Source organism: Notechis scutatus, chromosome 2 (genome assembly GCF_049901735.1).
Source record: "Notechis scutatus isolate UNSWTSFEM ecotype Mainland chromosome 2, rNotScu1.2, whole genome shotgun sequence".
NCBI lineage: Eukaryota > Metazoa > Chordata > Lepidosauria > Squamata > Elapidae > Notechis > Notechis scutatus.
In genome coordinates, this window is record NC_142010.1 from 99520360 (window position 1) to 99534550 (window position 14191).

At 37.8% G+C, this 14191-nt stretch overlaps 1 protein-coding gene across 1 annotated transcript in view; it reads left to right on the top strand.

The window, feature by feature from the left end:
- The window catches only part of ATP10B (ATPase phospholipid transporting 10B (putative)), a 139697-nt gene that overhangs the window by 108879 nt on the left and 16627 nt on the right, over positions 1–14191 (top strand). The window contains exons 11-14 of the mRNA XM_087954181.1: positions 2302–2481; positions 5473–6073; positions 6729–6835; positions 13803–13929. Coding sequence (XP_087810307.1) covers positions 2302–2481; positions 5473–6073; positions 6729–6835; positions 13803–13929 — 1015 coding nt within the window. The remainder of the gene's footprint in view (positions 1–2301; positions 2482–5472; positions 6074–6728; positions 6836–13802; positions 13930–14191) is intronic.

The window sequence follows — 14191 nt, forward strand, 5'->3', positions numbered from 1 at the left end:
ATAGTTATGAATATACAATTGGTTGCTTTTTTTTATCACAGTCAGGAATAATAAGGAGGTAAAAAGAATAAGAAATAATTTAGCATGCTGAGAAGGCACAGGAGTTAAAGATTAGTATAATGATACTTTCAAATATCTGTCTCTTAAGACCATTGACAAGAAATCAGACAAGTAGCTACATTACATGGGCAAAATTGTATGTGAGTGCTTTCTTAAAATATTAAGCAAAAATCAGGCAAATAATCCAGAGAGGCAAATGCAAATGAGAAGAACCATGTACATCAATTGGTATCAGTCTAAGCAGATTATTGCTCTCCTGGTGCAAATGTGCTTTTTCGGTTATTAAAGAAGAATTAAATATAAATATGGAGCAGTGAGAGCAAGCACCAACACAATCACTGCTGACTGTTGTTAGTTAAGACTCCCTGCCTTTACACTTGAAGGAAACCCGTAAATCTATCTTGAACCAGCCCCCATTCCTTCCTGGCTTGAAGCCAGCCATATTTAACAAAATGTCACTGACATCCAGCAAATAATATCCAATTCCAATCCCTCCAAAAGCAAGATGCAAAGAAGCTGAACTATGGATTCCTTGGTGCTCTCTGGGCTTGTTTTTTTTTTTTTCTTGCAGATGTGTTATTTTCAAACTAGGTAACATCATCAGGTTGGTAATGAAACATTTGCAAGAAAACAACCTTGCTCAGAGAGCACCAAGGACCCCACAGTTCAACCCTGAGCTATAAATATTCTCTTTTAGATGTTGACCTATAATACAGATGCGGGTAATAATTTTTAACAGTAGATCATACTTTGGAAGAACCATTTCTTGGGCAGAGACAGGCATAGCAGGACCTGATGTCTTTCCCGAAGGAGGCTGGAGCAGTACTTTGACTGTACCTCAAATATGTGTCAGAATGGTCAAACGAATGGCAACTTCAAATCTCAACAAACAAATGCTCTGTCTTACATATTGGCAAAAAAATCAGAAAATAAAATACAAGCCGAATAGTCAAGATCTTGTTGATGATCCAAGCTCTGTCAATACTCATCTCTAATGATCTAAGTGCTGTAACTACATAGCCAAAAGGCATTAAGAGTTGTTAACCTAATCCTGCATAGCTTTTTCTCCGGTAATATCACACTACTAACTAGAGCATACAAAACATTTGCGAGACCTATACTTGAATACAGCTCATCAGTCTGGAACCCACATTACGTATCTGATATTAGCACAGTTGAGAAAGTCCAGAAATGATTTCACAAGAAGAGTTCTCCACTCCTCTACTCGTTGTAGAATACCTTATGCCACCAGACTTGAAATTCTAGACCTAGAAAACCTTGAATTACTCCGTCTTAGGTCTGATCTAAGTATAGTACATAAAATTATCTACTGCAATGTCCTACCTGTCAATGAATACTTCAGCTTCAACCACAACAATACAAGAGCACATAATACAAACTCAAGGTAAACCGCACCAAACTTGATTGCAGAAAATACAACTTTAGCAACAGAGTGATCAATGTCTGGAATACTCTACCTAACTCTGTGGTTTCTTCCCCAAACCCCAAAAACTTTAACCTTAAATTGTCTATTATTGACCTCACCCCTTTCCTAAGAGGTCTGTAGGGGCTGTGCATAAGTGCCTACCGTCCCTGTCCTATTGTTTCTTTTTTATTCATATCCATTTCATGTATTCATAACCATGCTTATACTTATACCTGTTATCTAATACTTGCTTGACAAATAAAATAAATGAAAATGAAATGTATGTTTTTCACATTTTAGGAAATTTGGCAGTTATTGATAATAAGCTAATTCTGTCTGAAGTTTTGTGCATCTATTTCCTTTCATGTACCCCCCAAAAGCAAAGAAAAGTTAAAGAATCACAGTTCAGTCAGTTCACCACTGAACTTAGGAGCACAATCTTAAGAAAATTAGAGGGCCACATGTGACAGCAATAGCAATAAGACTTTGCAGCCCTCTCTAAGTGGTTTACAGAGTCAGCATATTGCCCCCAACAATCTGGGTCCTCGTTTTAACAACCTCAGAAGAATGGAAACCTATGGAGCCCTGCTGAAACTGACTCATGAACTGTGATATTGGACAAAGGCTATATTGCATGTGTGTTATATACAGAAGTAAGTTGCTCTGTTGCCTTTGTGTTTGGATCGGTATCATTCTATTCTGTTCAAACACAGTATCCTTGAAAACTTTACAACACCCAGCATAAGATCTTATTTTTCACACAATCCTAATCCTGCAAATGTTTTTTTTAAAAAACTGAATAATATGCATTTCAGGAGAAAGATGTGACCCCTGACAACAGGCTGCTGATGAAAATGAAGGACCTCTCATGCCCACCAGAATCTTTGAAATCCTTTACCACTGGAGAAGCCATGTCTTCCATCACAGATTTCTTCCTTGCTTTGACCCTCTGCAACACAGTAGTGGTCTCTACGGCAACTGAACCAAGGCAAAGGGTAATCTTTCACTCTGACTGTCTTGCTAGTAGAGAAAGAATGTTCTATTAATTTATTGAGTGTAATAGTTGAAGGCATATGGCAACCGCTCTCAAGCAGGCTAGAAAGTAATCTTACTTTATGACAAGGGAGAATGTTTCCTTACTTTTGACCTTCAGTAATCCTAGTTACTGATTTCATATGACTTCATACATATTCATACATATTCATATGATTTCATACAACTAGTTACTGATTTCATACGACTACAGCAACAGAGTGGTCAATGCCTGGAATGCACTACCTGACTCTGTTGTTACATCCTCTAACCCCCACTCCTTTACCCTCAAACTAACCACTATTGGCCTTACCCCAGTCCTAAGAGGTCTATTACCTTGTAAAAGATTGACAAATCAAATAAATAAATAAATAGTTAACGTCCAGAATTCTCTATCTTTTTGTGTGGATGCATTTAATCCATATCCCACCAAAAGGGGAGAGAAAGGGCAAGTAAAAAAAAAGTAATTCACCATACCGGAACAAATTTCAAGCAATTCCTTTATCAAGGATAATACAAAATAATATCATACAAATACCTTATACAATTTTATTTATGTTAAAAAACATTCCACAATTGAGAAAAGAGAAGAATGACATTCAACGGAACATAATGTTGAAATCTACAACAAAAGAAACATCTTTTGAGATGAATTAACTAATTCTAAATCTTTGAAAAAAATGAGAATATCAAAAAATCTGGGTCAAATCCAAAGTACATCCATTTGCAGAATGAAAAACATCCAGTTTTAAGAAAAAAAAGGTGAAACTAATTAAATTTACATTTTAAAAAGCATCAGTTTCTGTCATTATTTTTTTATTATTTATATTCTCATGTTTAATAATGAACTCACAGATTCTCTAAAAGGTTCTTCAAAAAAGGCCTCCCAAAGCCTTAGTATTTTTTCTCTACTAAATTATGAAGAATAAAGTCAGAGAAATATGTTTATTTTAAATAATACATTTAAGCTACCTGTGCTTATCAGTTCAAACATGCCAATTAAAAGTTTCTAGCAAACTTTCTCTGAGAAAAAACAGCCAATGTTAATGAAGATCTTCTGTGAAAAAAAGAAATCCTTTACCACTGGAGAAACTCTGTTTTTAAAGGGAAACTAATATATTTAGCTAAACTGAATAATAACCTTAGGATATATTGTATTTCTTGGTTAAAACAGAAATATTAATTTATTAATTGACCTGATTAATATTTAAGGCATATTGCAAGTTTTTAAATTTTATTAGAAGTTTTTAAAAAATCAAAATAAATTTTATTACACTCTCCATAATTATAGCACACAACTTTATCCTCATGTTGTGCATAAGTTCCCCTTAAACCCTTACAAATAACTTTCACCCCAATAAATCTATTATGGTCTTCAGTCAATACAAGTTCTGGTTTCAGCTAAGGATTTAGCCATGTGATTTAGAGCTTCTCGCTGAGGAAGATGGACAGTTGAGAAATATGAAATATAAATAAATAAATAACATGTTATATACAAATGTTATATCTGTTTCTTTTTTTTTTAGTTTCTGCTGAAATAAATTCTTCACACAAGTTTTATAATTTTTTCCATGTGTGGCTTATGGGGAAAATATATCTTGATTTTCAAATGATTTTTTCTCTTTTGAGAAATATTTCCTCTGTTTATATTTCACATTAAGCATTTATAATCCATAATCAACCCCAAAATTTAGAAGAATCAATATGTGTAGCTCCTAGTTTGGTATCGTCCCTTTCAGTTTCTTATTGTACCTGCTGAAGGTTTAGTGCACTCTCATCTGAGCCCTCCATTTGAAACATTTCCAATTTGTCTTTAATTTTTTCTAAAAATTCCTTCATTTTCTTATTGCAATTTTTCTATATATCCCATCTTGAAACTTACTTCTTTTGCAGAACTATTATTTTATGCACTCAAAAAAATCCTTGTGGTTGAGCAAAGAAATATAATGCTCAGCTTTCTTCCTCCACCTCCCTACCTGCTTTTAACTCAGTGTAATCCAATAAAAAGAATTTTGGAACATCATAGAGAAAATCCATAATATTAGCAAGATGCTACCCATGGATAAGATAAGGCTGGGAATGTTGTTTGGTTGACTTAATCATATTTTATATACCCACTTTTCCTTGCAGAGTTTTTTTTTAAATAATCTTCTCCATAAATTTATATAGAAACTGGGTGGAATACACAAATGAACAATGTGAAGCTGAAATGCAGTTAAATGGGTTGACTCATACATCTCTTATCTTTAATTAATTCTGCCATTTTACAGTGAATAGGAGCGCCATTTTTTTTAAAAAAAATATCTGCCTTTCTAACACAATAAGAAAAGACATCATCTTCATGCAGAACATGAGTAGGCCATTTTTCAGCCTGGAACCACAGTGTGATTTCTTGTCCAAACTAAGATCCACAAAGGACACAATAATGTTGTTGCCACATCATAGCAAGCAAGACAAGACTTCCACTTAGTATTGTAAATAAACCAAGCAGATGATTAAGGAAAACTTTTAATCACTTAACTACTATAGATCAGGAAAAAAGCACAATCATTTGAAAGTTGGGGATATTTCTGAGGCTTAAGGCACTCACTTTTCACCTTAAACCATTTACAGAGCTTAAAATATGCAAGAGTACCCAGAAATTTCAGTCGCATCCATTCTGTCTCAATCATTTAAAAGGGTGCTATATATCCTAGGAAACATTCTGTAATGGGTTTATAAGTATCTCAACCCCTAAACTGTTCATGTAAGCCTTTGGTTTTTATCTACATAAGGAAGCCAACAAAAATCCCTCTAATCGAGATATCCAATTAATGAGCCCCTCGGTTTGAGTAACGGCATTACTTGGCACCTTTTCCATGTTTCTTCTGTTAATGTGAAATGGTCCAATTTCATATTAGCTCTGCTGCAGAATGTTTGCTTTAATTAATCCCAATTCCCTCTTTTCTCTTAAGGTTACAACTCCATCACTGATGAAGCAGTCAGGACTCTCCCTGGAGAAAATTCACCAGCTGTTCCAGTGGATGAAGTTGGCAAGCCTCAGCCAGACATCGGTTCAATCGAGTTCAGACTTAGGAGAGAGTATTAACACAGAGAGCAGCACTGCCTATGCGGAATCAAAAATGAAAGATGAATGTCCTACTCAAAGCTGTTCTAGCTTAACAGATGATGAGAGTCTTGGAAGGGAGTCCTTCAGTGAGAACGACCTCTGTGGGGTTTCAGATCCCTCCCCAAATGAGAGGAGCTTTGCAGGCAGAGACCATGGGCCTTTGCAGGGAGAATTTTGTTATGAGGCAGAAAGTCCAGATGAAGCAGCTCTAGTCCACGCGGCCCATGCCTACCAGTTTACATTAGTCTCCAGAACTCCTGAGCAAGTGACTGTAAGGCTGCCGGAAGGAACTCTTCTAACCTTTGATCTCTTGTTCACCTTGGGATTTGATTCCAGCAGGAAGAGGATGTCGGTGGTAGTGAGGCATCCCCTCACCAAAGAAATCATAGTCTATACCAAAGGGGCAGACTCCGCCATAATGGATGTATTGGAAGACCCTACCAAAAGTAAAGAACTAATGAACTAGGAGGAAGGCATAGCTTGGATTGTTGGGCAATATCTTCAAGATTTACAGATTTCAGTTTGCAGCAGAAACAACACACTTAGAAACCTTAGTAGTGAAAATGAGAGCAAGAATGATGATTTACATAGTTAGAAAGGGTATTGAAACAAACCAATTAAGAAAGGCTACATTAATTTGTTTTTATGAGCACTGCATTAAAATGGTAAGAAACTAGCATAGTGATTCTCTAAAAGGAGAAGTTGTATAAACTGGCAATTAACAGTAAGCTCTTAATAATAGTAACCAGATTATAGGGCAAGGGTAAGGAACCTGGAGAGCTTTGTGGCTACTACTTCAGCAGCCTAGCTAAAAGATTCAATGGTGAAAAATGCTTCAGCAACATCTTAAAAGCCTTCAGTTTGCCCGGGTTAGATGTTAGATAAGGAGCAAATTGCTTCTGTGCATGTATGAAGTAGAATCAAGCATCACATGTAGGTAATGTTTAAATCTTGACAGGAAAGAAAGAAAAATGACCACAGGCATTTTTGTGCCTCAAAAAATAGTCTTACTTTTGTGCTGCGGAAGGATACTTAAAGAAGGTACTTAAGTATTTCATAAAACTGTGATGAGAATCAGCAGATTTCCTTTGTGTTTCACAGCTAGTGTGGCCATGGGAAAAAGGATACGAAGAGTGAGAGCACAAACACAAAAACATTTAGATTGGTATGCACGTGACGGTCTGAGAACTCTATGCATAGGAAAGAAGGTAATTCCTTTTTTTAAATGGTAATAATAGCAATAATAATGACAACCACTTCAGTAAAATGGCTTGTTTTGACACTTCGAGCCAGTTCCAGATGGCAAATGCTTTGTTACCTAGATTAATTTCCTACTGTTCTTACTGCCCCCTCACCTGAATCATCTTTAAATGAAGCTAAAGGAAAGCAATACTCTAATCCAGTCTTTTGACATCTGTTCTTCCTATTACTAATGTTTGAATATTAGAAACATTTGCAATCAAATAGAACTGCTCTGTTGTTTCTTGAAATATTTGGTGCTCAGGCTAGGCTGGTTAATCATAGTGTAAACTACAACCTGCAGGGGTTTTTTTTCCTACTTTATTTTAGAAGAAGCATCAAAGTCTGCATAAACATTTCTGGGCTGCTCCAGAGAAAATGATATGTGAATTATAGTCTTTGGCTGATGATCAGAAAAACAGGAAATGTGCTTGAAGTTATTGTTCTCAGTAGCACTGAGTGTTAGCTTGAAATATTAGCTTGAAATATTAGCTTGAAATATTAGGAAAATAAATACTTTCATTTTGGAACCCTTACCTGATAGGAGAAAGAAACAGCAGAAAGCCTAGTATCATGGCCTGAAGACATGCATCAGCTGATTGGCAAAACTCGCCTGCCTTTAACTCCAAATCCATCTTGCCTCTTTACAGAATGCACAAGGTGGAATGCAAAAGAATGCTAAAAGAAATGTTTTTCTAGAAGGAAAAACATGCAGCACCATTTACTCTTAGAACAGCTGGAAAATCAAATATCTATATTAATAAAACTATTTTAGTCTGACAGTGGAAAGATGTTAAAGAAGGGACAAAGCTGGGTATGCCAGCATTTTGGAAGAGATGTCTTTTGCATTCCTCCTTCTGATAATAACAGAACAGAAGGAACTTCCCAGAGGATCTTAAAGTCTGAGTAAGGTCATATGGGAGAGATTTTTTCTTCTTTCAAACAGCCTGATCCCACATTGTGGAACGCTTTATAGGGGATAACTAGCACTTTGAACTGTGGCCAGAAACAGCTTGGAAATCAATAATGCTCTTGCAGTAAGGGGAGATGTGCCCACTAAAACTGAAGGTCAATTGCTTGCCTGCAGCATTTTATGCCAATCAAAGTTTCTGAATCACTTTCAAAGGTTAGTTCGTTGATTGTGTTAATGGCTGGTCCTATATGATATAATGAAGGCATGGATCATCATCTAACATCTCCAGGAATGGATGCAGTTGGCGCACTAGCTATAGCAGTGCAAATGCACTCACGGTCAAATTGTGAGTAAAAAGAATCACAGTTCCTTCCAACACAGATGGAATCCCTGATCCCCAATCTGTTTTAGACAGGAACATTTCCAACTTATTTGGATTAAGCTTCTGTTTGTTGTTCCCTCATGTAATCCTTTATTGACAGTAGTAGGTATTAAATAGCCTTCTTGGATTTAGGTGGCAAAGACATAACAGAATTACATCTCATCAGGATTTGGCAGCATCGGATGTCAAGAATGTGAACAAAACCTCCCAGAATTTTCTAGGTAGTCCTATATCACCATACACCAGTTCTCCAAGTCACATCTATCCCAGAGAGAGAGACTCTGAAGAACATCTTAATAATAAATATTCCATGCTGCAATATTAGTATCGCTAGTATTAAATCATCTAGCATTCCAGCAAACCAAAACAGACTGTCTGGTTTTTGGCACATATCATCTACCACAGTGATACCAAACTCTGTCAATAACATTTGATTTGCAGTAATGTAATTAAGATTTGAGGTGTTTTATTATTATTCCAGTTGTACATATTATGGTTTTCTTGCTCAACTGATACTATCTCATTGATGTGGAATATAATGCCAAAGGGCAGAGCTCCTGCTCCTTAGGACTGACTTTGTTATTAAACAGGATGAAACCTTAGGTGACATTACGTGAGCGATGAACAATAGCAATAGGCACTTTAGACTTATATACCACTTCACAGTGCTTTTCAGCCCTTTCTAAGCGGTATACTGTTAAGTTTGGGAAATAATGGAGACCAGACATCTGACCAGTGACTTCAACTCTTTAATAATTGTAAATAGAATAGAACAGAGCAAGGCTATGGGCAACAGCAACCCTTTTATAGGATTATCTGCTACCTTGTTAACCAATGACATGTGCAATAAGTTCAAACTTATAACCAATGAGAAGTGTCCAAATAGTGGCCAATCAGGGACTACTTATGGACCAATCCCTAGTTGTTGTATAAGGGCCAATCAGGTATGCAGGTTCCCAAACCCTGATTTGCATTTATGCTAGTAACTTTATTGATTCACAACACCCCTCCCCTTGGGTTCCGTTTGAGGGGGCTGTAACAAATCTCAAGATAGACAGGCCATTTGGTCTGTCTGGCTGATTTCCGTGGTTCCACCTGGTTTGGTCTATAGGTCCGGTCCCGTGGAACGCTTTGGATGATCTTTATTAACTACAGGTTTCGCTGCACGGTGATTCCGTGTGCTTCCACTTTGGTTGTCTCTGCTACTCCGTGTTTCTTCGGGTTTTGCAGTTCGGTTTCCCGTATTAAAGTTCCCTGAAAAATTCAACTCCCTCCCTGCTTCAAGTTCTGGTGTTTCGCTGGGCCGTAGGGTTTCCGTTGGCCTGCTATTTGTCATATCAAAGTCAATTTCTCGATATTTCCTCCCCTTGAGTTGGTGAACCCGGGAGTCATGGGTGCTGGGTGGTCATCTCGAGCGGAGTTGGTCTATGTGGCGCTTCCACACCTCCCATCGTCCGTTAGCAGGCGGTAAGATCTAGGCCCGGTAAGGTGGGTAACGGTTGTGGGTATCCATAACGGGTCGCCGTGAAAAGTTTTTGGCAAAGATTAAATTGCCTACCTTAAATTCCCGGCATTTGCTGCTGGAGCCGAAGGGCTTTTCCGGTGCGAATGCGGGTGGAGCCGGTCAAGGTGCGATTGTAGTTTCCGCCCTATAAGAAGTTCAGCGGGTGTTTTGTTGGTCACGCTGTGGGGCGTGATGTGCAACAAGAGAATTTGATTGATTTTTTCGTCGATGTTGCCAAATTCCATTTTATGGAGGGTCTTTTTACAAATTGTACCATGCGTTTGCACCGCCCATTCGCCGCAGGGTGCACGGGCGAGGTTAGCGCATGGCGGATGCCCCGATCAGCAAGATATTGTTCAAAGGGTAATGCAGTAAACTGTGGGTCGTTGTCCGAGACCAACACGTCCGGAAATCCGTGTGTGGCAAATAGTCTGTTTAATTTATTGATGACTGAGTCCGTTGTAGTTGTATTCATTCGATGAATCTCGAGCCAGTTTGAGATACATTAAAGGATGGCTCCTTCCTTTCTTTCTTGTTCCTCTGCTGTCTTCATCTGTTGTAATTTTTGTTGATAATTAGTAAGCACCATTTCTAAGAAAAGGAAAGCTTCTTCCACACCATTTCTTAGTTCCTCAACAGAAAGAGCCATTATAAATCTTTTCTTTTCTTTTCTCCTTCTTTCTTCTTACAACAACCAGAATATTCAAAAGAAAATAAAAAAGATAAAACAGTCCCAAAGTTATCAATCAGTCCAAACCAAGGCAGAGTTCTCACTTTCTCCTTCTGGGGTGATATCAATCAAAGAGAAAGAAAGTCCAAATCTGTTTAAAGTCTTGTTACAATATATTCTAGTCTTCAAATCCTTAAGGCATCTGCTCCAACAAATCTTAGCATACAAATATTTTCTTTTTAATCCTCTCTCTTCCCACTCATCGCTTAAAACCAATTTCCACCTAAAAATAGGTTTCTTAATATCCAGTTATTTATTCCGTGGGAAAAGAGGAAAGCTATCCTTTCAGCACCTTCAAGCAGCCGCTTTTTTTCCTCTTCTGGCAGGTATTATTCAGAAAGTCATACTTTTCAGGAATTTTATTAAATATGTCTTAGAGTCCTAGGAGCCAAGAAAAACTTTCTCCTCTCAATCACTTTCTCCACTTCCTCCTGCGCATTCTTACCCGGCTGCCAGCTTCTTTGTGGCGGCCATTACGGACCGCCGCTGCACCGTCCTGGGAAAGGGGTTCTGCCGGCCAGGAGGGGGTCTGCAGCACCCCCAAACCCTTCTCCGGATCCCCCTACCTTCAGCTGCCCCTGCAGGGCAGCTAGCTCCGTGCCCGGCTGGGTCGGAGCCCCAAAACGCTAGCGCGGCAGGGATCGCGCAGCTTAAAAAATCCTGCCGCTCGCGGCCGACAAACCGGAAGTCCTGCTCTGTTGTTTCTTGAAATATTTGGTGCTCAGGCTAGGCTGGTTAATCATAGTGTAAACTACAACCTGCAGGGGTTTTTTTTCCTACTTTATTTTAGAAGAAGCATCAAAGTCTGCATAAACATTTCTGGGCTGCTCCAGAGAAAATGATATGTGAATTATAGTCTTTGGCTGATGATCAGAAAAACGGGAAATGTGCTTGGAAGTTATTGTTCTCAGTAGCACTGAGTGTTAGCTTGAAATATTAGCTTGAAATATTAGCTTGAAATATTAGGAAAATAAATACTTTCATTTTGGAACCCTTACCTGATAGGAGAAAGAAACAGCAGAAAGCCTAGTATCATGGCCTGAAGACATGCATCAGCTGATTGGCAAAACTCGCCTGCCTTTAACTCCAAATCCATCTTGCCTCTTTACAGAATGCACAAGGTGGAATGCAAAAGAATGCCAAAAGAAATGTTTTTCTAGAAGGAAAAACATGCAGCACCATTTACTCTTAGAACAGCTGGAAAATCAAATATCTATATTAATAAAACTATTTTAGTCTGACAGTGGAAAGATGTTAAAGAAGGGACAAAGCTGGGTATGCCAGCATTTTTGGAAGAGATGTCTTTTGCATTCCTCCTTCTGATAATAACAGAACAGAAGGAACTTCCCCAGAGGATCTTAAAGTCTGAGTAAGGTCATATGGGAAAGGTTTTTTTCTTCTTTCAAACAGCCTGATCCCACATTGTGGAACGCTTTATAGGGGATAACTAGCACTTTGAACTGTGGCCAGAAACAGCTTGGAAATCAATAATGCTCTTGCAGTAAGGGAGATGTGCCCACTAAAACTGAAGGTCAATTGCTTGCCTGCAGCATTTTATGCCAATCAAAGTTTCTGAATCACTTTCAAAGGTTAGTTCGTTGTGATTGTGTTAATGGCTGGTCCTATATGATATAATGAAGGCATGGATCATCATCTAACATCTCCAGGAATGGATGCAGTTGGCGCACTAGCTATAGCAGTGCAAATGCACTCACGGTCAAATTGTGAGTAAAAAGAATCACAGTTCCTTCCAACACAGATGGAATCCCTGATCCCCAATCTGTTTTAGACAGGAACATTTCCAACTTATTTGGATTAAGCTTCTGTTTGTTGTTCCCTCGTGTAATCCTTTATTGACAGTAGTAGGTATTAAATAGCCTTCTTGGATTTAGGTGGCAAAGACATAACAGAATTACATCTCATCAGGATTTGGCAGCATCGGATGTCAAGAATGTGAACAAACCTCCCAGAATTTTCTAGGTAGTCCTATATCACCATACACCAGTTCTCCAAGTCACATCTATCCCAGAGAGAGAGACTCTGGAAGAACATCTTAATAATAAATATTCCATGCTGCAATATTAGTATCGCTAGTATTAAAATCATCTAGCATTCCAGCAAACCAAAACAGACTGTCTGGTTTTTGGTACATATCATCTACCACAGTGATACCAAACTCTGTCAATAACATTTGATTTGCAGTAATGTAATTAAGATTTGAGGCGTTTTATTATTATTCCAGTTGTACATATTATGGTTTTCTTGCTCAACTGATACTATCTCATTGCTGTGGAATATAAATGCCAAAGGGCAGAGCTCCTGCTCCTTAGGACTGACTTTGTTATTAAACAGGATGAAACCTTAGGTGACATTACGTGAGCGATGAGCAATAGCAATAGCACTTAGACTTATATACCACTTCACAGTGCTTTTCAGCCCTTTCTAAGCGGTATACAGTCAGCCTATTGCCTCCAACAATCTGGGTCCACATTTTACCGTACTTGGTAGGATGGAAGGATGAGTCAACCTTGAGCCAGTGAGACTCGAACTGCTAAATTGTTGGCAGCCGGCAATCAGCAGAAGTAGCCTGCAATACTGTGTTCTAACCACTGCGTCATCATGGCTCACAATAGTTTTGAAGAATACTTTATACCATATCACCTAACTTGGATGCCATTTATGAGTTGGGGGTCCCTCAGACTCAATGGAGTCTGTTACACTGTTAATGGAGTCTATTCCATTATCAATGCTAAAATAATTCTGTTTCTAGTCTTTTGTTCATGGACTTTGCAAGGACGTCCAGGGTTTTATTTCAGGCAGCATGTTCTTAGGCTTGCTTTGATCATGATTCAAAGTACAAGACCTCACCTATGCTTTTCCACTGAGAATCCTTGGACATCATCTCATATAAATGCCTCTGAGGGCAGAATAAAACTTCAAATTCTTCTCTGTCAGCTTAGATACTGGCATTCACAAACCGTAGCTCATCTCTTAAATCACAGTTTCTCCTACTGAAAATGCTTTATTTTCCTTCACTAGAATTTTCCTGTATTCCCAGAATTTTTATTAAAATAAAACATAGTTGTATTTGCTTGAAAATTAACTCAATTTTTAGGACATAATACTTCATCAAATCTATTGCTTCTGGCTGCGTGTTTATAATGCTGCATACTTTGTGTTCAGTTGTCAAAATACTTACTATTAATTGCTACTTGATTCTACTTGTAATTGTGAAGTAACACTACCCTAACTTTTATAATCATCATAGTTAGTGATGATGTATTAAAATTGCAGTTGGTAACAGTAAATGTTCTAATAGCTGAATCATATTAGAGACGTTGACTTCTACCAGCCTAACGGCAGGCATTTAATATTTTCACTTACATGTTGACTTTACACTGTGACAGATTTTAAGTGAAGAGGAATTTCGAAAATGGCTCAACTTTCATCATGAGGCAGAAATAGCTATTGACAACAAAGATGAACTTTTAATGGAAGCAGCACAACATCTGGAAAGTAAACTCACCTTATTAGGTATCTTGAAGTATTTATCCATTCTAGACTAATTAACCTGATAGTCATAATTACTAATGAATAATATCTGGCCCTAAAATTACTTGGAAATGAGTCATTATTTAAAACAATTCTTACCTGTGTGATTTGTAAAGAAAGGATTATTACCATTGCTGTCTATGATACGTTTATAAACTATCTAATAACGTGTATCAGAAACAGATAAGTGTATTGTACAGATAATATTGTACAGATAAGTATATTGTTCTCTCTCTCTCTCTCT